Source organism: Pseudorasbora parva, chromosome 13, assembly GCF_024679245.1.
Source record: "Pseudorasbora parva isolate DD20220531a chromosome 13, ASM2467924v1, whole genome shotgun sequence".
NCBI lineage: Eukaryota > Metazoa > Chordata > Actinopteri > Cypriniformes > Gobionidae > Pseudorasbora > Pseudorasbora parva.
In genome coordinates, this window is record NC_090184.1 from 16488489 (window position 1) to 16513466 (window position 24978).

At 41.0% G+C, this 24978-nt stretch overlaps 2 protein-coding genes across 2 annotated transcripts; one reads left to right on the forward strand and one right to left on the reverse strand.

Annotated features, from left to right (window-relative positions):
- Positions 1-223: 223 nt before the first annotated feature.
- sf3a1 (splicing factor 3a, subunit 1) lies at positions 224-13570 on the reverse strand. Its single transcript, XM_067413301.1, has 16 exons — positions 13436-13570; positions 13221-13310; positions 12049-12158; positions 11751-11949; positions 11340-11597; positions 11142-11216; positions 10170-10320; positions 9757-9953; positions 5348-5465; positions 4951-5258; positions 3484-3723; positions 3167-3374; positions 1207-1367; positions 986-1087; positions 789-860; positions 224-681 (listed from the first exon to the last, which is right to left on the reverse strand). The coding sequence occupies exons 2-16, from the start codon at positions 13266-13268 to the stop codon at positions 580-582; spliced, it is 2349 nt and encodes a 782-aa protein (XP_067269402.1). The 5' UTR covers positions 13269-13310; positions 13436-13570; the 3' UTR covers positions 224-579.
- ccdc157 (coiled-coil domain containing 157) lies at positions 13529-24853 on the forward strand. The gene is made up of 9 exons (XM_067413303.1): positions 13529-13907; positions 14529-14691; positions 14856-15272; positions 15637-15850; positions 15941-16018; positions 18679-18851; positions 18953-19129; positions 19230-19392; positions 24423-24853. Exons 1-9 carry the CDS (start codon positions 13660-13662, stop codon positions 24773-24775), a joined length of 1986 nt encoding a protein of 661 aa, XP_067269404.1. The 5' UTR covers positions 13529-13659; the 3' UTR covers positions 24776-24853.
- Positions 24854-24978: the final 125 nt, after the last annotated feature.

Here is a 24978-nt window from a genome sequence, read left to right on the forward strand (position 1 = left end):
TATACAAACACACATACATAACTATACACATTACACAGACATTATGTGAACAAAAACTTATTTTGAATGTAATTAATCAATTCAACAGCACTTAAATATATTTAATATTTCATGATTACTTCATACCATTTTTTATTAATCCCCACCAGAAATACTATAACATAACAAAGGTCAGTCATTGCCAGCATTTATGAGGGGAAAGAAGACAGTATGACTAACAACATTACTTATTGAAATTTATTAGGTACAAGTTCCTAAGATACATTTTATGTATGAAATATGTGATGTTTCAAAGCTGAACATCAAATTTGCAGATCTTTAACAATCACTTCAATGAAAAGAAGTGCAACTAAAAACAGTCTATGAGCAGTTTGCTAGAAGACTATTACCAATATTAAAGGTTCTGTTATTTTCATACATTGAATGTTATACATGTTCGTACAACATCACAAGACACTGATTACTTTACATTACAGATTTTCTACACAGCACGAGTTCTGTGAAGTGTACAAATGTAGCAGGATTATAAGCACAAAAATAAATGAGAAAGATTCAGGCAGAGACGAAAACACGAGCGATCTACTTCTTCCTTCCTCCTCTCTCCTTAAGGGCCAGATGGATGACGGAGCCATTGTTCATGTTGTAATAGGCCAGAGAGTTGGAATCTTTGATGAAAATACCCTGGAGAATCAAAAACAATATGAGATATGTTTTCAAAGTAAACACATTTATATTTAATAATGTCATAAAGCATTTAAATAATAAAAAACAAAAATGAAATAATATACCTCATACTGCAGCTTCTGCTTTCCTGCCGGCATACCAGTGGCTTCATGGATCTTAACCTTGATGACAGACACCTGAGGCACATAATGGCAATAAATTAGCTCTGGTTTTCATGACTTGCACAAAATACAGGTCAGTGGTTGAAAATGTGTTCAAATGGAGTCGGTACATACAGATACTGGATAGGCAAAGTCTTTACCTGGTCCGTGAGAGGCAGGTTGAAGTTCAGCACTTGGCCACTCAGCTTCCATTCTGTCTTGTCCTGCATGTTGGGCACCTGCACCTTGACTGCAACAGGTCCCTAAAAGAGAGCAGAGATCAAATTAAAAAGACTGAAAAATGACCCTGATGTAATAATTATAAAATATTCATTGCTTCTACTAAGTGCACTCAAAAGAGTACGTGTCAGCAGCGCTGTACCTTGTTCCTGCGCAGGAACTCCTCTTCTGGAATCAGGTTGTCCTCTGTCTTCATTTTCTTGCTGGAAGGCTCGTCCTCGTGAGGAGGTGGAGGATGAGCAGGAGGCATGGGGGCGGAAACGGTGCTTGGAGGTTGAGGCACAGGGGGAGCGGGTACAAATGCTGAAAAACAAAAACAGCTTATTAATTACAACAAAATGATTAATAATATACACACTATATTGCCAAAAGTTTTGGAACATTTGCATTTACATGCACATGAACTTTAATGACATCCCATTCTTAACCCATTGGGTTTATTATGGAGTTGGCCCACCCTTTACAGCTATAACAGCTTCAACTCTTCTGGGAAGACTTTTCACAAGGTTTATGTTGGACGAAAAGGCCTGGCTTGCAGTCTCTGCTCTAATTCATCCTAAAGGTGTTCTATTGGGCTGAGGTCAGGACTGCAGGCCAGTCAAGTTCATCCACACAAAACTTACTCATCCATGTCTTTATGGATCTTGTTTTGTGCACTGGGCGCAACCATTATGGAACAGAAAGGGACCATCCCCAAACTGTTCCCACGAATTTGGGAGCACGAAACTGTCCAAAATGTCTTGGTATGCTGAAGCATTAAGAGTTCCTTTCACTGGAACTAAGGAGCCAAGCCCAACCCCTGAAAAACAACCCCATTTCATAATCCTCCCTCCACCAAACTTTACACTGGGCACAATGCAGTGAGGCATGTACCGTTCTCCTGGCAGTCGCCAAACCCAGACTCGTCAACCAGATTACCAGCAAGAGAAGTGCGATTATCCACTTGGATGCATCTACTCGGTTATGGAAACCCATTCCATGAAGCTCTCTACATACCATTCTTGAGCTAATCTGAAGGCCACACGAAGTTTAGAGATCTGTAGCTATTGACCCCACTCTGTGATTTTGCATGGCTGATTTGCTGTTGTTCCCAATTGCCTCAACTTTGTAATAACAACACTTCGTTGCCCGTGGAATATTTAGTAGTGAGGGAATTTCATGAATGAACTTATTGCACAGATAGCAACCTATCAAGTACCAGGCTTAAACTCACTGCTCCTGAGCGACCCATTCTTTCACAAATGTTTGTAGAAGCGTCTGCAGGCCTAGATGCTTGAATTTATACACCTGTGGCCATGGAAGTGATTCAAACACCTGAATTGAATGATTTGGAGGGGTGTCCTAATACATTTGGCCATTTAGTGAACTTGAAGATACACTATGCAATTTTTTTTGGTTCCAAAGTAATTTGTCAGAGGAGGACAACTATCTATATCATATCTATAACTTAATTATTAAAATGACATTAAATAATAAATAATAAATAACGCAATAATAAAAGTCTATTATTATTTATGTGAAACTTCTCTTAAAATTTTATTTTAGAACAATGTACAAAGAAGCTAGCCTGAATAGCCAGACCCACATCAACGGGATCCCAATGGGAGCTCACCATTGGCAGGGCTCAATCCGAGAGGCAGATAAACGGTTGTCTTTCAAACTCCCTCTGCACGCAATTGGATAGCGCTACAACCAACCAAAGCAACGAAGGCGAAGCGGAAGCTAGTTGATAGATTTAACTTTCGCCGTATCCGGTCGGCAAAACTCTAAACACATCTTCCCTTCTTAAGAATGACTTCAGTGCCGTTCTTTGTTCTTTTCTCAGAGAAAAGCTTAACTCCAGGTTTTCCAGACTCGCGGTCAAAGTTGATTCGAAAGAACGCTGTTCGCCAGCTTCTGTGTTTACTAGTAGCACGCAAAAGCAACTCTGCCATCATTATGTTAAGCCCCGCCCACTGACTCTGTACACGATGTGTACAGAGCTCAGAACTGTATTTAGAGTTGCTAGATGACACTCGCAGCAGATTAGATTTGCTGCCGCTAGGGTGTGTCTTGATTTCTAGGCTACAAAGCATTATAGTTCTGTTATTTCAAAGACTTACCAGCAGGGACCACCATAGGTGGAGGTCTGGGTGCCATAATATGGGGTCCAGAGGGTGGCATGGGCACCACATTAATGCGTGGGGCATGCAGCATGGGTGGCATGGGGGCCAAAACTTGTCCAGGGGCCAGACGTACCACAGGGGACACTGGAGGTCTGGGTAACACAGGTACAGCAGGGAGCAGGGTGGTCCGCACTTGGGGCGCCATCTGGAATATAATCAAAAGCCTTTAGTTAGGACTAGCCAATTTATGTTTGTGTTTGATAATCAAACTGATCTTTTGAAACTCTTGAATGCCGAAACAGATTGAGACTCACAGTGGGTCTGGGGATGGTGTTGATTGGTGGGGTTGGTTTGGGAAGACTGGATGCTACTGATTGCATGGGCGGCTGAGGAATCTCATTGGGCTTGCTAGGGCCGATCTTCTCCTTGGTGTCGTCCTCTTGCACCAGACCTTTAGCTTTGTGGATGGCTTCAATCTGCTCCTGCAGGGTGATGTTAGCCTGAGCCGCCTGCTGGGTACGAGCCATACTGCCTGAGTGACCGTCCCATGTCACCTGTGGAGAAAGAGGAAGGGGTGTTTGATGAACTATATATATTATATATATATATATATATATATATATATATATATATATATATATATATATATATATATATATATATATATATATATATATATATAGCTCTGTATTTATGCATTTCCTATGTCTGTAATTTTTGACCATGAAGATGATGTATGGATATTTTTAAGACTATTTAGTCCTTTCTAAAGCCCAAAGCATACTTAGACTTCCCCTCTTCCGCAACTGTCCACATGACATAATTTTAATGGCGCATAGAACCTTATTGTACATGAGCTTCCAGAACTTCGGATTTAGGCTGTGCGTGACCTCCTAATTCAGGGGTTTCCAATCCTGGAGGGCCACTGTCCTGCAGAGTTTAGCTCCAACCAGAATGAAACACAGCTAAACCAGCTAATCAAGATCTTATTAGGCATACTAGAAACTTCCAACAGGTTTGTTGAGGCAAGTTGGTGCTAAACTCTGCAGGACAGCGGCCCTCCAGAACCGAGTTTGGACAGCCCTGTCCTAACTTCTTTCCACAAATTGAACATAGAAATACAAACCCGTACAAATAACAAAAACAAACAGTAAGTGCAAACAGTAAGTACAACCATAATTAAAGTACTCTTCCAGTATTCAAAGTGCAAACAGAGCTTACAGCCCAGCCCAAGATAGCTTTGATATTTGGAGACAGGCTATTGTATGTTGACTAATTTGCGCACATCATGGAGCTTGCATTTACTTTAGCTTTCGCTTTGTGATCTCACATACTGTGTATAGGGAGTGCAAGTGCTGAGCACACATTTTACAAGAAAATACATTTATCAGATGCTTAGAGCGTTGGACAACGACTCCTCCGACATGGTCTTTCTTGTCAGCCATCTCATCTTACTTTCGTGATCAGTGAACTGATATTCCTGCAGCACTGTCAATAACTATGCCGTTTACAATTGAAGCGATAGTTATTTAACAGAATTAAATTGCTTTATTTCAAAACAACAATGTAATGTAAAAGTAGTGGTGCATATTCCATCTTCATGAGTTTTCATGGCGCTATTGAGAAGCAGCTTTTCACTTTTCACATTTTATTCTCGCGAGATCTCGTCACACCCCTACCATCCATAGTTAAGTATACTTTGAAAACTGCGCAGACATTACTGTGCACGAGACGATGCAGAGGCTTTAATCATGTCCACCATTTTTTTTTGTCTTTCTTACCTTTTCCTCAGGCTTCTGTATCTCCTCCTCTCCGATCTTCTTACCGATGGCTGTTTCTTCCACACCAAAGATATCGGTACGTCTCTCAGCCAGCTGCTTCAAGCTGCTCTCGATGTCCAGGCCGGGAGCGTACACCTCCTCTTCGATCCGCCGCTCTCGGATGTTGCGGTCACGCTCCTCCAGCCAGCGGGGATCCAGCAGGCCGATGCGCATGTGCTCCTGCATCTTACTGGCTGGGATCTTCTCACCCGTGATGGGGGAGATGAGGTACTCGTCAGAGGAGGCCATGGGAGGCAGATGTTTAGAGGCTGAAGAGAACATGAGATAGAAAGTGAGTGGATGCAAAGAAATGTGTGACGCTTTAGAATGATAAAGTGTGTTTTATAAATGCGCTTACCCTTGGGGTCATAGTCTTTGCGGATGATGACCTGGTCTGGGGTGGGGGGCAGAGGTGGTGGCATGGGGTTATCAGGTGGAAGAGGAGCTTTCATGCCATCATCATCATCATCAGAACCCTATTGAGAGAAGAAGAGCAGATGCTAGTTACTACAGTAGTAAACCCATTTCTACAAACTCATCTATGCCATTATTTGAGAGAAGCAATTCAATTGACTGATAGACAACTACTCTGTAAGTGTTTGTAACTTTTCTCATTTGATTGTTTGTTCATTTGTTGTTGGATAAGTGTGTCTGTGTAGTGCTGAGGTGTGTATTATTAGTTTTGGTATATTCTCTGGGTGTGTGTGGGAGTTAGCATTTGTTGAGTTAGCATTTGTTTGGTCATTGCCACGTTGGAAGGGAGTTTGTTGGGGGCGTGGCCAGCGAGGTATTAAAAGCCTTGTGTGTTTGAAACATTTTGGCTAGAGAGAAGCAATTCAATTGACTGATAGACAACTACTCTGTAAGTGTTTGTAACTTTTCTCATTTGATTGTTTGTTCATTTGTTGTTGGATAAGTGTGTCTGTGTAGTGCTGAGGTGTGTATTATTAGTTTTGGTATATTCTCTGGGTGTGTGTGGGAGTTAGCATTTGTTGAGTTAGCATTTGTTTGGTCATTGCCACGTTGGAAGGGAGTTTGTTGGGGGCGTTCCCAGCTGCTTTCAATAACGATACTCAAGTGAGTATAAATAGCGTTATAGTCCGCGGCAGCGGAAGCGGCAGTGTGAAGCCCTCCTTGTGTGAAGACCGACGAGTGTAAAGACTTCAACTCTTCCCAGTGCAACTCCGCCCGAGCAAGGACCCCGGCAAGGCACTTGAGTATCATCTTCCTTTTCACTATTTGTGTTCGGCTCTAATTCCTATCTGGCCTTTTCACCATGTGCTTTCAAATCTCAACTATAACTACTAGCACTCGTAAATCACGCTCCGTACGCACGAGACGCCGTAATCCTAATAATTTGCGCTATATCCTAACATCCTCTGCTACTTTACTCTTTATTCCAATTGGTCTCTGGAATTGCCAGTCGGCTGTAAACAAAGCAGACTTTATTTCATCTATTGGGACTCATTCTCAGCTTAGCCTCATGGCCCTAACTGAGACCTGGATCAAACCAGAGGACACTGCCACTCCTGCAGCACTCTCAAGCAATTATACTTTTTCACACACTCCTCGGCCTATTGGGAGGGGTGGGGGTACTGGTTTGCTTATCTCAAATGATTGGAAATTTGATCCATTACCGTCTCTACCGGCCAATTCATTTGAATCGCACTCAATCACTATTACTCACCCTGTTAAAATCCATGTGGTAGTGGTCTATCGTCCTCCAGGTCACCTCGGTAACTTTGTGGAGGAGTTGGATGTGTTACTTTCTAGCTTCCCTGAGGATGGCACTCCACTGATTCTGCTTGGCGACTTCAACATCCATCTTGATAAACACCTAGCTGCAGACTTCAGCACTCTACTGACTTCATTTGACCTTAAGTTAGTATCTACTACGGCTACTCACAGATCAGGTAACCAATTAGACCTGGTCTACACACGCAACTGCTCCACAGACAACACTTTAGTTACTCCATTACACACCTCAGACCACTTTCTCATCACTCTTAACCTCATACTGACTCCAGATACAAAACATACTCCTACACAGATTACCTTTCGGCGTAATCTACGCTCACTCTCTCCCTCTCGCCTATCCACTATGGTTTCATCTTCACTCCCTCCACCTGCTCAGTTCTCAGCACTGGACACTAACAGTGCTACTGACACTCTTTGCTCCACTCTAACATCCTCCTTAGACAGTTTTTGCCCCCTTTCATCCAGACCAGCCCGCCCCACCCCATCTGCCCCCTGGCTGTCTGAAGTTCTCCGTGAACATCGCTCTGGACTCAGGGCGGCAGAGAGGAAATGGCATAAATCTAAAAACAATACTGACCTTGCCTTTTATCAGTCTCTTCTCTCTTCTTTCTCTACAAATGTCTCCACTGCTAAAACAACATACTACCACAACAAAATCAACAATTGCTCTGACTCTCGCCAACTCTTTAAAACATTCTCCTCTCTCCTTTGTCCACCTCCTCCCCCTCCTTCATCAACTCTTACAGCTGATGACTTTGCATCATTTTTCACCAACAAAACAGCTCTCATTAGCAAACAGTTCTCCTCATCACTAACTGACACGGACATCTCAACAACTAACACGAACACGCTTCCATCCTTCTCTCCACTCTCCGAGGCAGATATTTCTAAACTCATCCTTTCCAATCACCCTACTACCTGTCCACTTGATCCTATTCCCACGCACCTCCTTCAGGCTATTTCTTCTTCAATCACTCCTGCACTCACTCACATTGTCAACACTTCTCTTCACACGGGAACCTTTCCCACAGCATTTAAGCAGGCTCGGGTAACCCCACTGCTTAAGAAACCCTCTCTGAATCCAGCACTTTTAGAAAACTACCGACCGGTATCCCTTCTGCCTTTCATTGCAAAGACCCTTGAGCGAGTTGTGTTCAATCAACTCTCTAAGTTTCTTGAAAGGGACAACCTCCTAGACAACAACCAATCCGGCTTCAAAAGCGGTCATTCGACTGAGACGGCCTTGCTCTCGGTAACTGAGGCACTGAGACTGGCAAAAGCAGCTTCCAAATCCTCAGTGCTCATTCTGCTGGATCTGTCTGCTGCTTTTGACACAGTTAACCACCAGATCCTCCTGTCAACACTTAAGAGGACGGGGATCTCAGGATCTGCTCTCCAGTGGTTCAGGTCTTACCTCTCTGGTAGGTCCTACAGGGTGTCATGGAGAGGTGAAGTGTCTAAGTCTTATAATCTAGCTACTGGGGTTCCCCAGGGCTCAGTCCTTGGACCACTTCTCTTCTCCATCTACATGTCATCATTAGGTTCTGTCATTCAGAAACACGGCTTCTCCTATCACTGCTATGCGGATGACACTCAACTCTACTTCTCATTTCAACCAGATGATCCTACAGTCAGTGTTCGTATCGCTGCCTGTCTGACAGACATTTCTGACTGGATGAAAGAGCATCATCTTAAACTCAATCTTGCAAAGACAGAATTACTTGTTTTCTCAACCAACCCAGCACTTCATCAAAATTTCTCCATTCAGCTTGGTTCATCGACCATAACTCCATCAAGGACAGCAAGAAACCTTGGAGTTGTGATTGATGACCAGTTAAACTTCACTGACCACATTACTGCAACAGCCCGGTCCTGCAGATTTGCTTTATACAACATTAGAAAGATTAGACCCTTCCTATCAGAACAGGCTGCACAACTCCTGGTTCAAGCTCTTGTTCTCTCCAGACTGGATTATTGTAATGCTCTTCTGGCTGGGCTTCCAGCATGCACTATCAAACCCTTGCAGCTGATCCAGAATGCAGCGGCGAGAGTGGTCTTTAATGAGCCGAAGAGAGCGCATGTTACGCCTCTCTTCATCAAACTGCACTGGTTGCCAATGGCTGCTCGCATCAAATTCAAGGCACTAGTTATCGCCTACAAAACAACCTCTGGCTCGGCACCAATATACCTAAATTCACTTGCTCAGACTTACACACCCTCCAGAAGCTTGCGTTCTGCGAACGAGCGGCGCCTCGTGGTTCCATCCCAAAGAGGCATGAAATCGCTCTCACGGACATTTTCCTGGACCGTTCCTACCTGGTGGAATGACCTGCCGATCTCAATTCGTGCTGCCGAGTCTGTAGCCATTCTTAAAAAACATCTTAAGACACATCTTTTCCATTTGCACTTGACCAATACAGAATAGCACTTACTGATCACCACAGCAACGACCAAAAGCGTACACTCCGGGATCATATCTATGTCACTCATCCGGATTTGCGCCTTCAGGCGGGTATGTTACATAGTAATCATAACTATCAGAATCCAGTGTTCTGTATATTGCGTACGTGAGTTTTTGTTGTAGATGGCTATTGCTGCGCGTTTAGCTAGAATACAAAACCAACCCATTGGGCCACTGAATCTGCATTAACGACAACAGCTGGGGCAACAGCCTTAGTCCTAATGGGTTGTAGCTATCTTAGCTATCAAAATCCAGTGTTCGGCACTGTGCGGACGTGAGTTTTTGTTGTAGATGTCTGTCTTTTTAAAAAAAAAAAAAAAAAAAAAAAAAAAATTGTGTATTGTGCTAATTAATTGAGATTTCTTACAGCTCTTACAGGTTTTTGGCCTTGTCTGTTCCGTTGCTTCTATTACTCTCCCCTTTTTTGTAAGTCGCTTTGGATAAAAGCGTCTGCTAAATGATTAAATGTAAATGTAAATGTAAATTTGAAAGTGCTTCTCTTCAAAACTCTCCTCATCCCATTGGTAAGATCACCCTGGTTGTCTCACCTCGTCCATGTCCTGCAACTGTGTGTCCTGGTCTAGCTGAGCTGCGCGTCCGTCCTCCCTGCCTCTTCTCTCGTCCTCTTCATCATCACTCTCCACCTCCATCTCCACCTCCTCACTCTCTCCAAACTTCTCATAGCGCTCCTGGATCAGGATACGAGCGCCCAGCTCCTCAGGAGTAGTGGGAGGAGGGAAATTACCTGTGATATGAATTATAGTTTTAATAATGATGATGATTAAAAAAACAAAACAATAACATGAATATAATAGAGGCAAGATTGTGTCTGTAATTGGCTAATTGAACCACAGCTCCGAGATAACAAAAAAGTCTTCTTCTGATTCAATAGTATGTTTGTGCAAATACAAATCATCAATATCTAAGGTCATGCGAATTGTTGTCAACTTAACACGCTCACCTTGCTCATTTGGTTGGAAGTCCACCGTCTCCACAACCACAAAGTCATGCCAGTCAATCTGAGCATAAGCCACCCTCTCCTTTTCTCGCTCCTCCTCTTCCTTCTTCCGCTCTCGTTCCTGGAATTTGGCCCACTCCACACGATACCTGACCTAAAATATTAGGGAAAATGTTTTGATATTACAGGTTTGATCTGTCCTCCTTTTTTGTGACCTTATGAGTTTCAAAACTCTGAACTTTTTGGATACGTTTTTGGGACTAACTAAATGTAACAAACAACTACTTATAACATATGACATTATATATTCAGCGATTTTGGTTCTATATTATTATGTAGATGTTTTAACAGCCTTTTCCACCAGAATGGTTCACGTTCTGGAGCCAGAGCCTGTTCTTGGCCAGGTGACCAGGCGAGTGTTTCCATGGACTTGGTGTTTCCGTGACATAACGCTGCTACGTGTGCAGTTTCTTTTTTCCGGTGATTTGTGCAGGCAGTGCAGCACTTCTGTTTTGCTGTTTGCAGTACCGGGGAGTGATTCAAGCGTACCCGCATATATATTGAAACTGAAACCATTGATTTACTCGCTCTCTCACACACACACAGTTTTATATAGACTATCAGTAAAAAGTTTAGACACACTTTAAAGAGAATGGGAAAGTGTGTCCAAACTTTTGACTGATTTAGTGCATTTAGGTATAAAGAGCAATATAGTGTGAGGTTATTACATTGCTCAATGAGACCACCATAGACAGCAACAGCATTTCTTCCTGAAGGGATTTCATCCCTCGCTCCAAGGGCTCTGTTTGAGACCTGCAAGATTTTAGGGCCAGAGTTAAACCAATCTTTCCAACCCAGAACCATCTTTTCTGCAGTGGAAATGCGTGGAACGGTTCGAGAACGGGAACCCGCACCAGAACCATTTTGGTGGAATAGGGGTATGTGTGATCTGGAATGACTGTCATCATCAATTACCTGGTCCAAGACCTCACGAGAATTCTCTGCTTCCTTCTTCAGTTTCAGCAAAAGACCTTTCGGCGGGATTAAAACCTGCAAGAGGACAATAAATTAAGTGGATTTAAATGTTACACTTGAATAACTTCATGATTCCCCAAAAAAACTCCGCTTTTACTAGCCTCCTCAATCTGATTCGTCCTCAGAATATAGCTGTACCTTTGTGTATTGTTCCACCAGTTTTGTAAAGTAGTTGAACAAGCTGTGCTGTGGTCGAAGGAAGTCAAACTGATAGTTCCTCTGCTCCTTCTGCATCAGCTGCGTGAGAAACTGACGGCCATTTCGGGCGACAAACTGTGCGGTCAGCTTCACCACATCCAGGTCAAAGGCTGCAATGGAGGGAGGGTCGGCAATGAACTCAAACTCAGGTGGAGGCTCCTTGGGCACCACCGTCTCATGGATCACCTGTGCTTGAACCTAAATGACCACAAACACATACGTTTCTCATAACACATCCAGCTATGAAAGGCTTTTAAATCAGATTGCCTAGATTATGACTTGACTGATTATTTTAATAAATGGAATTAATTACTGGTATATGTTATGTAAATTCAATGAAAAGATCCTGACCTTCTGAGGAAGCTGCTGTGATGCTTGCTGTTGCATGACTTTCGGCACCGCTGCAGACGGTTCCTGCGCTTTGCCCTCTTTGAACTCATTGACCTTGTGGCGGTAGTAAGCATGGTAAGGGTCGTTTGGGTTGAGGAAATTGAATTTTGGGTTGTTGATCTCATTCTGCCGAATCCTGGCCTCGAACTCAGGTCCATTCCTTCGGGAAATAGAAAGTGGTTAATTACTGATTTATCAAAATGTACAATATTGAAACTTGATATGATATCATATGACTTGTAATGATATGATGTCAAACCTGGCCACGAAGCTGGCAGTCTTGTCAACAATGTTCCGGACTTCAGGAGGCGGATAGATGATTCCCACAATGGGCTTTGTGGCTGGAGTCTCTTCTTTCTGCTCCTCGGGCTGTTAAAACATTACACTGTTGATAACTTCACTGATCTGATCCTTCATAACACCTTGGCTGCAAAGACTGCATCACAAATAAAATATTGCTGACTCTTAATCTGCCCAAAAAGAGTTTAGTTATGAAGTACCATATGTAAACATGCCAAATATTGTTGTGAAAAACGTAATATGGTCAACTTTGATTTCATGACTACTTTAATGCAATATTATCCGAACTATGCAAAAGTAGAAGATATTAATATGAACTAAAAGTTCTGACTTGACTCAAGCAGTGGTAATATAGTAAAGGAAGTTGGTTCATTCCCCTGGAAATTTCCTTAAACATTCAATGCATCTGAAATCACATGCTCCTACTACATGCAAGTGAGGTGTCCCATATTCGGAATTTGAGCTCTGCATTTCACCAATCCAAGTGCGCATACACACAGTAGTGAACACATAACCGGAGCACAATATATAGTAGGCAAAAACAGAATGTGGTAAAATAAGTATGTCCAAATTCACAGTGCTCATAAACGTGTAGGCCAAAAAGTACCTGGATGACCTAATACACCAGGATTTTGAAGTGTGCATATGATGGACACTTTACTGTACCATGAAGCCACGGGAGAGGATTTGTGAATGACAGTGGTGCTAAGTAACTTACATCACATGATAATGACAACCTGGGGTAATGTAGTACGTCCGAATTACGTTAATACACACAGGTAGTGATTTACTTTTATTTATTTATTTTTGCATTACTATAATGTACAAAAAAAGGATAATACGTAACAAGAACATGGGGGGATACAAAAACGTATTACTTACAAATAAATTATTCTATAATATGGGACGTTTGTTTACTGGAGGAGAGGTCGTTAAGTTACTTCAAATAAGCACCGACTCAGGAGAGTAACTTGTGCGATTTCATACGCAGCCACAATCTATAAACATGCAATACTATGGTCCATTAACATGTTTGTATGATTATGAAGAAAAAATATTTTAGTAAGTGAATATAAAAGAGATTAATCTTCCCTGTACTGACTCTAAAAGAAATAAATCATAGGTTCATACCTTGTTATTTAGCTCCGGCTGCATGATCTGCACAGGCCCAGGCGGCATGACTGCGAAACTACAGGGTCTTCTCTGGCCGAATCAAACACACTGAGAAAAAATAAACAGTTGTTGTCAGTCTAAAGGTGGTTTGTTTTAAAGAAAGTCGAGGTACAGGCTTTTAAATTAATTTAGTACTATAATTTCTATGTAGATCTTTATACAATTTCACTAACCTCTCGTTGCGCCAAAAGCCAGTCAGCCACACAACAGAAGCCGACAAATGAACGACTACTTCCGGTAGCAAGGCCGAGGGTTGTTGTGGTAAATGTAGTTTACGTGGAATGATTCCGCCTACACGCGACCATGGAAACCTGCTGTGTGTAGAGCTAATGCACATGTTATTGTTACAGAAACTAAAACGATTAAGAAACAAAAGCAGATTTTGGTCTGTTGAACAATGACCCATCTGTTAGGTCGTCAGGACTGTATCGACAGCCTTCGGAGAGATCTTATTGATTTGCAGGGAGCGGTGCTGGATGTTTTTTCTAAGACTGGACCCGTCCGTTTCCCATCATGGAAGTTTCCCGATAAACTGTCATGTAATCTGGATTTGGTCAGTCTTTTAGAAGAATATGATTATGTGGATGGAGAGGAAGAATTCAGTCAGCACTCCCACATAGTCCTGCTAGAGTTGCTGATTGACAGGTAGTAAACTTGTTGTAAACTCAACTGGGTGTAACATTTTAAATTTTTTTTTTATATTAAAAAAAGAAATTATATTTTATGTTATAACACGTTAATATTTGCATTATAACGTTCATCAATAAATAATTACGAAACACTAAATAATACTTCACGGTCGGTAAGACTCTCTCATGTTGACCTCTGCAAAAAAAAAAAAAAAAAAAAAAAACTAATGCTTTTACTATAACAACATTTACTTGCGTAAAATGACATGACATTTTTTCTTGTTTTCTAGACACTCACTTCATTTTGATTTTATTTTCCAGAAAGAAGAAACAAGACACAATTACTAAATAAGAAAAGCACTATTTGCAGTGAAGATACATTTATTTGATCAAAATACAGTAAAACAGTAACACTGCAAAATATCATTACATTTTAAGATAACTGTTTTCTGTTAATATATTTAACATATATGTTCCTATAATGGCATAGCTACATTTTCAGCAGCCATTACCCCTTCAGTGTCTTATGTTCCTTCAGAAATCATTCTAATATGCTGATTTGGGGCTGCTACTTTATATTTTGAGTAAACCATCTTTTTTTCAAAATCAAAATCATGTGTAATTGTGTTTTTCCCAGATTAATGCTTCTTCTGCAGAGTTTTAACGTTCATGCTGAGCTGTTGCTTGAGAAGCAGAGAGCTTTATCATCTGGTCAAAATGAGTCGTCTGTTTCCATCGGTCCTGTGGTCAAACGCTTCTGGAACAATCTACTCCAGCTCAACAATATACACGTACAAGAGGTGAGAAGGATGATAAAAACAAAACACACAGAAGACTTGGTCAACACCTGAAATTATCTTTACTTATTAACTGAATCATTAAACAGTCAAATCAATTACATTTAACAGAAAACAGACAGTTAATGTGCAACCTAAAATATTTAATAAAGTGTCTCTTCTTTCAGAGCACCAGTGGAAAGCAGCATCCATCTCAACAGAGTTCATTCATTACCAGAACAGCAGCAAATACTCCTACTATTAATATGCATAAAACAAAGAGCACCTCCATAACAAGCACCAATAAAACCACCTTAAGTACCCCAGATTCTTCTTCCCACCTCAGAAGAGCTGTGAGCTGTCAGACAGTAGAGTCTGCCCTGGTGCCCTGTCAGGCCTGTGCTTGTGTTCAGGCGGTGATGAAGGAGAGCAGTGATGCTCTAGTGTCTCTGTGCCAGTCTCTGGGTTTGCCTTGCTCCATGCAGGGCTTCCTGGAAGCTGTGGAGGAAACACAGCAGCTGGGCCGCCTGACGGCATGTGACATTTCCCAATGGGCAAGTGAGCAGCGTAAGGATATGAGCCGTGTTGGGAAACATGTTCTGGAGGTGAGAACTTGTGGCTATTCACACTTTTGTCATTTAATCCTAATTACACTACCAATCAAAGGTTTGTAATATTAATTTGTTTTAATGTTTTTGAAAGAAGTCTTTAATGCTCGCCAAGACTGCATTTATTTGATCAAACATAGTAATATTGTTAATTATAATTTAAAAGAACTGTTTTCTATTCCAATATATATAGCGTGATTACTCCAGTCTTCAGTGTCACAATATGATCCTTCAGAAATCATTCCAATATGCTGATTTGCAGCTCAATTATAATTTCAATTGAAAAATCCTAATTATTCCAAACTTTTGACTGTTAGTGTATTTCCTCATTAGATTTTTTAACTATTCTTTTCAATTGGAGGTGAGAGAAACTGTTGAGCCGCTGAAAAAGAAGCTGAAAGAGACAGAGATGGAGCGAGAGAAGCTGAGAAAACAGCTATCAGAGACGGTCAAAAGAGAGAAGGAGGAGAGGAGGAAGATGGAGGAGGAGTGTGAGCACAGAATGCAGGAGGTGAAGGTCAAGGGAGAGGAAGCGTTAAGGAGGCTAAGGGAGGAGAAGGAAGAGTTAAAGAGAGGTGAGATTCTTTAAAACCCCATAACTCATATCTGAAACGTATAATCTAAAAGTGAATGCAGTTAATATTAAAAATCATTGTTATTCACAGGTGTGACGTTATTAGAGGACAACAATTCTGAACTCACAGAAGAGCTGAAGTTGCAGACAGAAGCAAAACAGAGTCTTGGTAAGGAAGACATCATTATAAAGCTACGGGTCTGCTGTATCTACTACCACTATTGTCCACAAAAATGGAACTGAAATAAAATCATTAAAAATATTTTCTTTTTTTTGAGCTGTATAATAGTACAAACCCGATTCCAAAAAAGTTGGGACACTGCACAAATTGTGAATAACAACAGAATGCAATGATGTGGAAATTTTAATATTTTATTCTGAATGCGACATAGATGACATATCAAATCTTTAAACTGAGAAAATTTATAATTTTAAATTGGGATAAGGCCGTGTTTACCACTGTGTGGCATCCCCTCTTCTTTTTATAATAATCTGCAAACGTCTGGGGACTAAGTTATAAATAGGAAATATAGTGAGAGTCTTTGGTCATTTTTGAGCGCAATGCTAATGGTCTTATCAGATTCAATGATGTATGCTAAGCCAGTGGTTCCCAACCACATTCCTGGAGCCCCCCTATATATATATATGACATTTTTTATTTTATTTTATACAAGTACATTTTTCCCCTATACCAACTATTAATGTTTGATATTATAGTTATTATAGCTAAAAAAATTAAAAGCATCTTTAGACATGTAGTACCTTAAAGGAACACTCCACTTTTTTTGAAAATTGGCTCATTTTCCAAGTCCCTTAGAATTAAACAGTTGAGTATTACCGTTTTTGAATCCATTCAGCCGATTTCTGTATCTGGCGGTAGCACTTTTAGCATAGCTTAGCACAGTGGTTCCAAACCACATTCCTGGAGCCCCCCTAACACTACACATTTTGCATATCTCCTTTGACTGACACACCCATTTCAGGTCTTTGAGTCATGCTGCGTCCCAATTCGCCTACGTCCTAAAAGTATGTACTTTTTTTGTGAAGAAAAGGTATATACTTTTGAGTGTGTAGCTGAAAGGTATGCAAGCTTCGGGACATACTACTTCGCCATCTTTAACAGACTCTGTCGCTTAGTTACGTGCATCCCGTCACCGTTTATCTGCCCTGTCAATCATCGTCAGATTCGTCACAGTTCAAATCCTCCACATGCAGATTAATCTCCTACCGTATCGGAGAGAAATGTAGCCGCTCGTTGATCTGCCATGTCTTTGTGGGTCAGAGATTCTCCTTGTGTGTTTGCAGTTTAAATATAAAGATGCATTTAAAAGTTAATGGCCAAACGTGTCATTACAAAAGTTCACAATGCTGCTGCAGGTGAAATATAATGTGGACAACACTGAATAAATATATTTTTGTCAGGTTAAATATTGATAGTTGGTAACTCAAACCCCTTTATCTAAACTTCTCTACTTAACCGTCGAACTCGCACATCCGTCATGCTTGTAGTTTTTTAACGCTTTTTATCCACGTTTGTAGTTCTAATCGAATCCTCGTCCAACTCGCAATGGGTTGTGGGCAATATCAGCCGTTAGAGTGCCCATCAATCCTTACTTCGAATTCGGACCGGAAAAAGTAAACCATCCGGGAATCTTTGGAATACTCTTTTCAACATACTACGATTTGGGACATACTAATTCTATTTTCGAATACTATTTAGGATGGATAGTATGCGAATTGGGACGCAGGGTCACTACTAATGAGCTGATGACCTGAATCAGGTGTGTTTGATTGAGGAGACATGCAAAATCTACAGTGTTAGGGGGGCTCCAGAAATGTGGTTGGGAACCACTGGCTTAGCATACATCATTGAATCTGATAAGACCATTAGCATTGCGCTCAAAAATGACCAAAGACTCTCACTATATTTCCGATTTATAACTTGACTCTTCTGTAGTTACATCGTGTACTAAGACCAACGGAAAATGAAAAGTTGCATAATTTTTTCTGCGTAATATCACTGCGCCCATGGTACGGCAGCAAAGTTCCCTGATTATTATGCAGGAATGAGAGAATAGTTCCTATCTATAATCGGTCAAAAATTCATAACTTTTCTTTTTCCGTTGGTCTTAGTACACGATGTAACTACAGAATAGTAAAGATTTAAATTTAAAAAATATTATCTTTGAAAAAATAAAGTCTTTGGTCATTTTTTTGCGTGATGCTAATGGCCTAATCTGATTCAATGATGTATGCTAAGCTATGCTAAAAGTGCTACCGCCAGATCAAGAGATTGGCTGAATGGATTCAAAAACGGTAAAACTCAACTGTTTAACTCTAAGGGACTTGGAAAATGAGCCTATTATCAAAAAAGTGGAGTGTTCCTTTAAAGTTAGTGAGCAAAGAGGAAAGAGGAGAAAACTGTTATTGAACATATGTATATGTCATAAGGAAGAATAGACGACCTATAATAAATAAATAAAATAAAAAATTTACGAAACAGAAGGTAGATTTGGTCTTCCATAATGTTAAAAACTATGACTATTGTATAAAATTAGTGATCAATCTTAATTTCTTTAAAAATCGAATTCTATAAATGCAAAAAAATATATATATTGCATTAACCATTTTAATATATTGATCTTGACAGCCTTAATAAATACATTTATAGAATATTTTATTACTGTAAAATTTTCTCTTATATTTTAAGAGGGCCCCCCAGGACTACTTTGTGGTCCCTGGGGGTCCCTCGACCGTGAATCAGGGAATGTGGTAAGGCCTACCAGATTGATTTTGGGATGATATGAGTGGGTTACATTTTTTCTATAGAATGTGAGAAGGCTGCACTACAGGAGCAAGTTCATCATCTGCATAGCTCACTAGAGACCATGCTAAAAGAGGTGGAGGAGAACAGGAAAGACATGGAGGAGGAACTTAGAAGTACACAAACACTGTTAGACAAAGAAAGCGCCAAAAACCATAGTGTGCAACGACAGCATGAGGTGTGTTACAGTATGATTACTATGATACATTTGTCATAACATGATATTCTGTGAGGATGTGGTGATCTAGTAGATCATGAAACATGGGGTTTTGTGCACAGGCTCTTCAGGCGAAGCAGACGGCTCTGCGGAAACATCTGGATGTGCTGGTTCAGCAGACTGAGGATCTACATAGCAGTCTGGACGAATGTGAGGATGAAAAAGCTGATCTCGCCAACAAACTCACACAGATCAAACAAGAAAAAGACACACTTCAGAAGCAACTCGCACAGCAACAGGTAAAAACACATTGAATTAAATATTTAATATAACTTTATCAGCTTCACTACATTAGGCGAAACCAGTTAAAGTAAACCTGAGAGTTTTTTGTCTCTGCAGTCCCGGTGTAGTTCACTGTGTATTGAGAAACAAAGGCAGCAGACACAGATCACAGAACTGGAGGAGAGGATGTCTCGTCTGAAAGAGATGCTGGAAGAAGCTGTCCAGAGAGAGCGGATGCTAGTGGCCTTTCCAGAGCTTAATCCACAAGCAGCACCACAGAGTGAGTGAGCTCTGACAACTCCTGTACCCTGAAGTTTGCATGAAACAGAAGTTGCAATAGTCCCCCATTGTGATGTACAGTGCCTTGCGAAAGTATTCGCCCCCTTGAACTTTTCAAACTTTTGCCACATTTCAGGATTCAAACATAAAGATATGAAACTGTAATTTTTTGTGAAGAATCAACAACAAGTGGGTCACCCTCATGAAGTGGAATGAAATTTATTGGATATTTCAAACTTTTTTAACAAATCAAAAACGGAAAAATTGGGCGTGCAAAATTATTCGGCCCCTTTACTTTCAGTGCAGCAAACTCTCTCCAGAAGTTCAGTGAGGATCTCTGAATGATCCAATGTTGACCTTAATGACTAATGATGATAAAGAGAATCCACCTGTGTGTAATCAAGTCTCTGTAAAAATGCACCTGCACTGTCTGTCTCAGAGGTCTGTTTAAAGCGCAGAGGGCATCATGAAGAACAAGGAACACCCCAGGCAGGTCCGAGATACTGTTGTGGAGAAGATTAAAGCCAGGTTTGGATACAAAAAGATTTCCCAAGCTTTAAATATCCCAAGGAGCACTCTGCAAGCGATAATATTGAAATTGAAGGAGTATCAGACCACTGCAAATCTACCAAGACCTGGCTGTCCCTCTAAACTTTCAGCTCATACAAGGAGAAGACTTATCAGAGATGCAGCCAAGAGGCCCATGATCACTCTGGATGACCTGCAGAGATCTACAGCTGAGGTGGGAGACTCTGTCCATAGGACAACAATCAGTCGTATACTGCACAAATCTGGCCTTTATGGAAGAGTGGCAAGAAGAAAACCATTTCTTAAAGGGTCATGAAACCCCAAAACACTTTTTTTGAGATGTAAACAGATATGTATAGGCTGCACATCATTGAAAACACTAAGGGTACTTATTAATGGTATTCATATGTGAAAATAGTTATTTTTGCATTTTTCAGAGCGATTTCTGTCTTCCGGTTTGAAAAGCTTAGTCGGAGCAACGTCACAAATGCTGACGTCGGCGCGGCCTTTTCGGCCCAAGTATGGGCTGCTGGGCACATGCTGACGTCGACCGCTCCGAGCCATTCTCGATATATATTCATGTCATAAAGTTCATTCAGTCCAATCCCTGCACTGTAGTATGCATACAAGATAATTTAGTTAATATGCATGAGACAGTCGCTTCTGTCAGGCTCGTCTTACATCATTATTGTAGAGATATGGTGGGGAAGTTTTGGAAGCAGCGTGCGGAAAAGTCACGGAGGAAAGCTAGGCGTTGTGCTGATACGAAGTAACGTAAAGGGCGCTGAGCGAGCAGTAACCGGCGCCGTCTGTGGAAGCGTTTGCTACAAAGGCTCGGTAAAGTAAAATTCACCTGAGGAATCGCACGCCGAACCTGCAAGCGTTGACTATCTATGTCAGGAGTGCAAAATAACCAATCTGTAATCTGTAGGCTAATGAACAAAAGCCACGTCCTCTCCGTTTTATTTGTCGTCACAGCCATGCACTAAACCGCATGTGTTCGGGCTCTTAGTGAAACAGTGTGCTGCATATTTGGACAAATATAGATTTAGCTGCCGAGTGATAGACAGCGCGGATCGTCACGGCAACCCAGCGCGCGTCGCTCTGCTTCAGATGCGCGGTCGAGACTATGAAACCTCAAACCCCTTCGCTTTTACCCCGATCTAGAATTACACATCTCTGTCGCATCGCATGTTGGGTGGTTCACGCTCTCTTATCACGTCGGCGCGTTGTTCATCTTGCCAAACAGCGTGCATATTTGGACAAATATCGTTTTATCACGTTTGCAAAATATTTCGTCATGCAGAATAACATTAATTTTCATTTCTCACTGAATTATGCTGGTTTGAAGAGCTGAATGATTTGCGATCTCTGCTGCACGCCACTCATAGCTCTCTCATTCGCTGTACTCATCCCTCATTTAATCTCACTGTGGTAAACAATGCCAACGTTACCCAAGAACATGTCTCAGAACCGCTGTAACTGCTGCTGTTGGTATCGCTAATCTTAATGCACCTATATGACACTCCCCTATTTATGCAAACCATTCCCTCTTTCCACACAATACCATCCCACCTTTTCACAGTCGACCACTCCCCTTTTAACAAGCTTTTTCAAATCGAAGGTGTGAAAAAACACCGCTGCAGCAGGGGGGTTTCATGACCCTTTAAAGAAATCCATAAAAAGTGTCGTTTAAAGTTTGCCACAAGCCACCTGGGAGACACACCAAACGTGGAGGAAGGTGCTCTGGTCAGATGAAACCAAAATTGAACTTTTTGGCAACAATGCAAAACGTTATGTTTGGCGTAAAAGCAACACAGCTCATTACCCTGAACACACCATCCCCAATGTCAAACATGGTGGTGGCAGTATCATGGTTTGGGCCTGCTTTTCTTCAGCAGGGACAGGGAATATGGTTAAAATTGATGGGAAGATGGATGGAGCGAAATACAGGACCATTCTGGAAGAAAACCTGATGGAGTCTGCAATAAACCTGAGACTGGGACGGAGATTTGTCTTCCAACAAGACAATGATCCAAAACATAGAGCAAAATCTACAATGGAATGGTTCAACAATAAACATATCCAGGTGTTAGAACGGCCAAGTCTAAGTCCAGACCTGAAACCAATCGAGAATCTGTGGAAAGAACTGAAAACTGCTGTTCACAAACGCTCTCCATCCAAACTCACTGAGCTCGAGCTGTTCTGCAAGGAGGAATGGGCAAAAATGTTCAGTCTCTCGATGTGCAAAACTGATAGAGACATACCCCAAGCGACTTACAGCTGTAATCGCAGCAAAAGGTGGTGCTACAAAGTATTAACTTAAGGGGGCCGAATAATTTTGCACGCCCAATTTTTCCGTAAAGTTTGAAATATCCAATAAATTTCGTTCCACTTCTTGATTGTGTCCCACTTGTTGTTGATTCTTCACAAAAAAAATACAGTTTCATATCTTTATGTTTGAAGCCTGAAATGTGGCAAACGGTCACAAAGTTCAAGGGGGCCGAATACTTTCACAAGGCACTGTATATCTGGGTGAAACGGCTTCTTAAACAAGAACAAATGTAGGACAGGACTTGATTTTGCCCATTAGGAATTGATTGGATCGTTGTGGTTTGCTGTTGATGTGATTGAAAGGTTGTCCTGCCCTCACGCCAGTAAACTTATCATCAGAGAAGTGATGTCATTGCAAGTGGAAGGGGAAGTTATTTTGATTGAAAATTACAAGGGCACATGAATAAAAAAAAATGATGTGCAGTTGTGCACAGACAATAAAAACTGCAATATTCCATAGAAAAACAAGAATTGTCTATCTTGATTTCATGGTGAGTTTGGGTTGGGAAGCAATGTCTTATTCAAAAGTCATTGGCTATTTACACTGAGAGCAAGTAGTGGTAGATACTTTTGGCACAAATATTATTAAAAGCAAAAATAGCATGCTTGTTTACACTAGCAAAGAGTGCTAGATGCTTCTCACACAAAGTGTAAAAACAAGTGCTATGCTAATTGTACTAAGGGTAATAATTTAGTAAGTATTTTTTTTAAATAATATAACATTAGGGTCTTCTAGCGGTTTGTCAGTGCATTCTCATAGCAACTTTGGGACTGGAAGTAAAAATTCCATTGATTTTCTCCATAGGTATTACTTTTTAATGATAACGTATTACCCTTTGAAAGAATAGAAAGAAATCTTCTCTTAATCAGAGAATCGCAACCAGTACATTGCGCCAATCGAAATCACCCACTCCTAGAGTTGGTCTCTGTACCTGTATTCACTATGTTATAGGGACCACCAATATTCCCCGCAAGGATAGTAAGAACAGTACATTTTGACCTTATGGCCACATTGGTCCCCATGAGGAAGGCAGCTTATAAATCAAACTATATTGAGGGTTTTCGAAAATATAAAAATGCAAAACGTTGCTGGATAGGGTTAGTGTAGGGGGATAGAATATAAGGTATGTACAGTATAAAAACCATTATGTCTATAAAATATGGAAACCTGTCTCTGTGTGCGTGTGTGTGTGTGTGTGTGTAGTTTATTAAAGCCAAAATGGCTGTCCTTTGCTCCTGGTGTGTGTGTCCACGGTTTGCAGTGTGTGTTCACTTCTCCTAATTTGTCTGCACTAACTGTGATGGGTTAAATGCAGAGGACAAATTCCAAGTATGGGTTACTATACTTGAACATGTTACTTTTACTTTAAGCCTTTTTTTTAAAATACCTATGGGAAAAATTAATGGGACAAATACTTCCAGAACCAAGGCTGCTGAAAAAGGAGGTGGCCACAGATGCACTTTATACCATTCAGTGGCACCACTATTGAATCTGTGGTACCGAGTAAGTGCTCAAAGCATGACTATTGCGTGCCCCAGTTCCCCAAAGAAAGACTCCAGAGAGTTGGCTCTTTTTAGTGATTCAAAACAGTAGTAAAAAATGTATACTAATTAATGAATATACACTCATAAAAAATGCTGGGTTAAAAACAACCCAAGTTGGGTTGAAAATGCACCGACCCAACAATTGGGTTGTTTTAACCCAATGGTTGAGTTGTTCTTACCCAGCAATTGGGTTGTCTTAAGCAACATTTAACCCAACCACTGGGTTAAAACAACTCAACCACTGGGTTAAAACAACTCAACCATTGGGTTAAAACAACTCAATTGTTGGGTCGGTGCATTTTCAACCCAACTTGGGTTGTTTTTAACCCAGCATTTTTTAGAGTGTACTTTGCAACACTTTTCAGTGATTTAAACAGCTTAAACATAGCTTAAAACTTGTGTTATGTTTAGGTCTGTGCGATGCATGTTTGTCAGAAGTATTTTATGACAATAAAATGTTCCACATTTTGGTATTGTTATTTGATAGTTATGGCCAATTATTAGATCACATTTATGTTGCCTCAAAAGAATGTAAAACCTAATTTGAAATTCTGTATAAACTCTGGAGTTGTTACATTTCTTATGAACCTGCCACTTACAACCGGTTCTCCCTGTGTGTCACAGCTACAGGTGATGTGATGTGTGACATGGAGCAGCAGCTGAAGGCAAACTCATTGAGGATCAGGGTTCTGCAGCAGGAGAACGCCTCCCTGAGCAACAGTCTAGCCAGACTGAAGGACAGAGAAGAAAAACAAAGATCTTCAGACTCCGGGATAATAGAGATGGACAGGAGAACAGAAGATGCAGCGACGGGACCCCTGGATATCTCTAGCACCTCCTCTCCCACCTCCCCCTCATCCATTCTTCATCATCAGACTCTCTGCCTCTCTCTCCATCAAGATGTGGAAGAAAGATACATGAACATTCGTCAGGCTGCTCGCATCCGGTCTGCGGGCACACGTCGCAGGAGGAAGTGATGTCACTTAATGGACTGATAGGTCTGAAGACATTTAATATGTCTTCTGTGTGTGGCTTATTTGTATGACGTTGACCATTTGGCAAATATTCTGGCTAACTTTATTTGAATTAATTTATTTAAGTTTTGTCGGTATCAACACACACATACAGGTTAGCCTGAATTATATGGACAGTTTCTTCAAACCAGAAATAAAATTTGTTT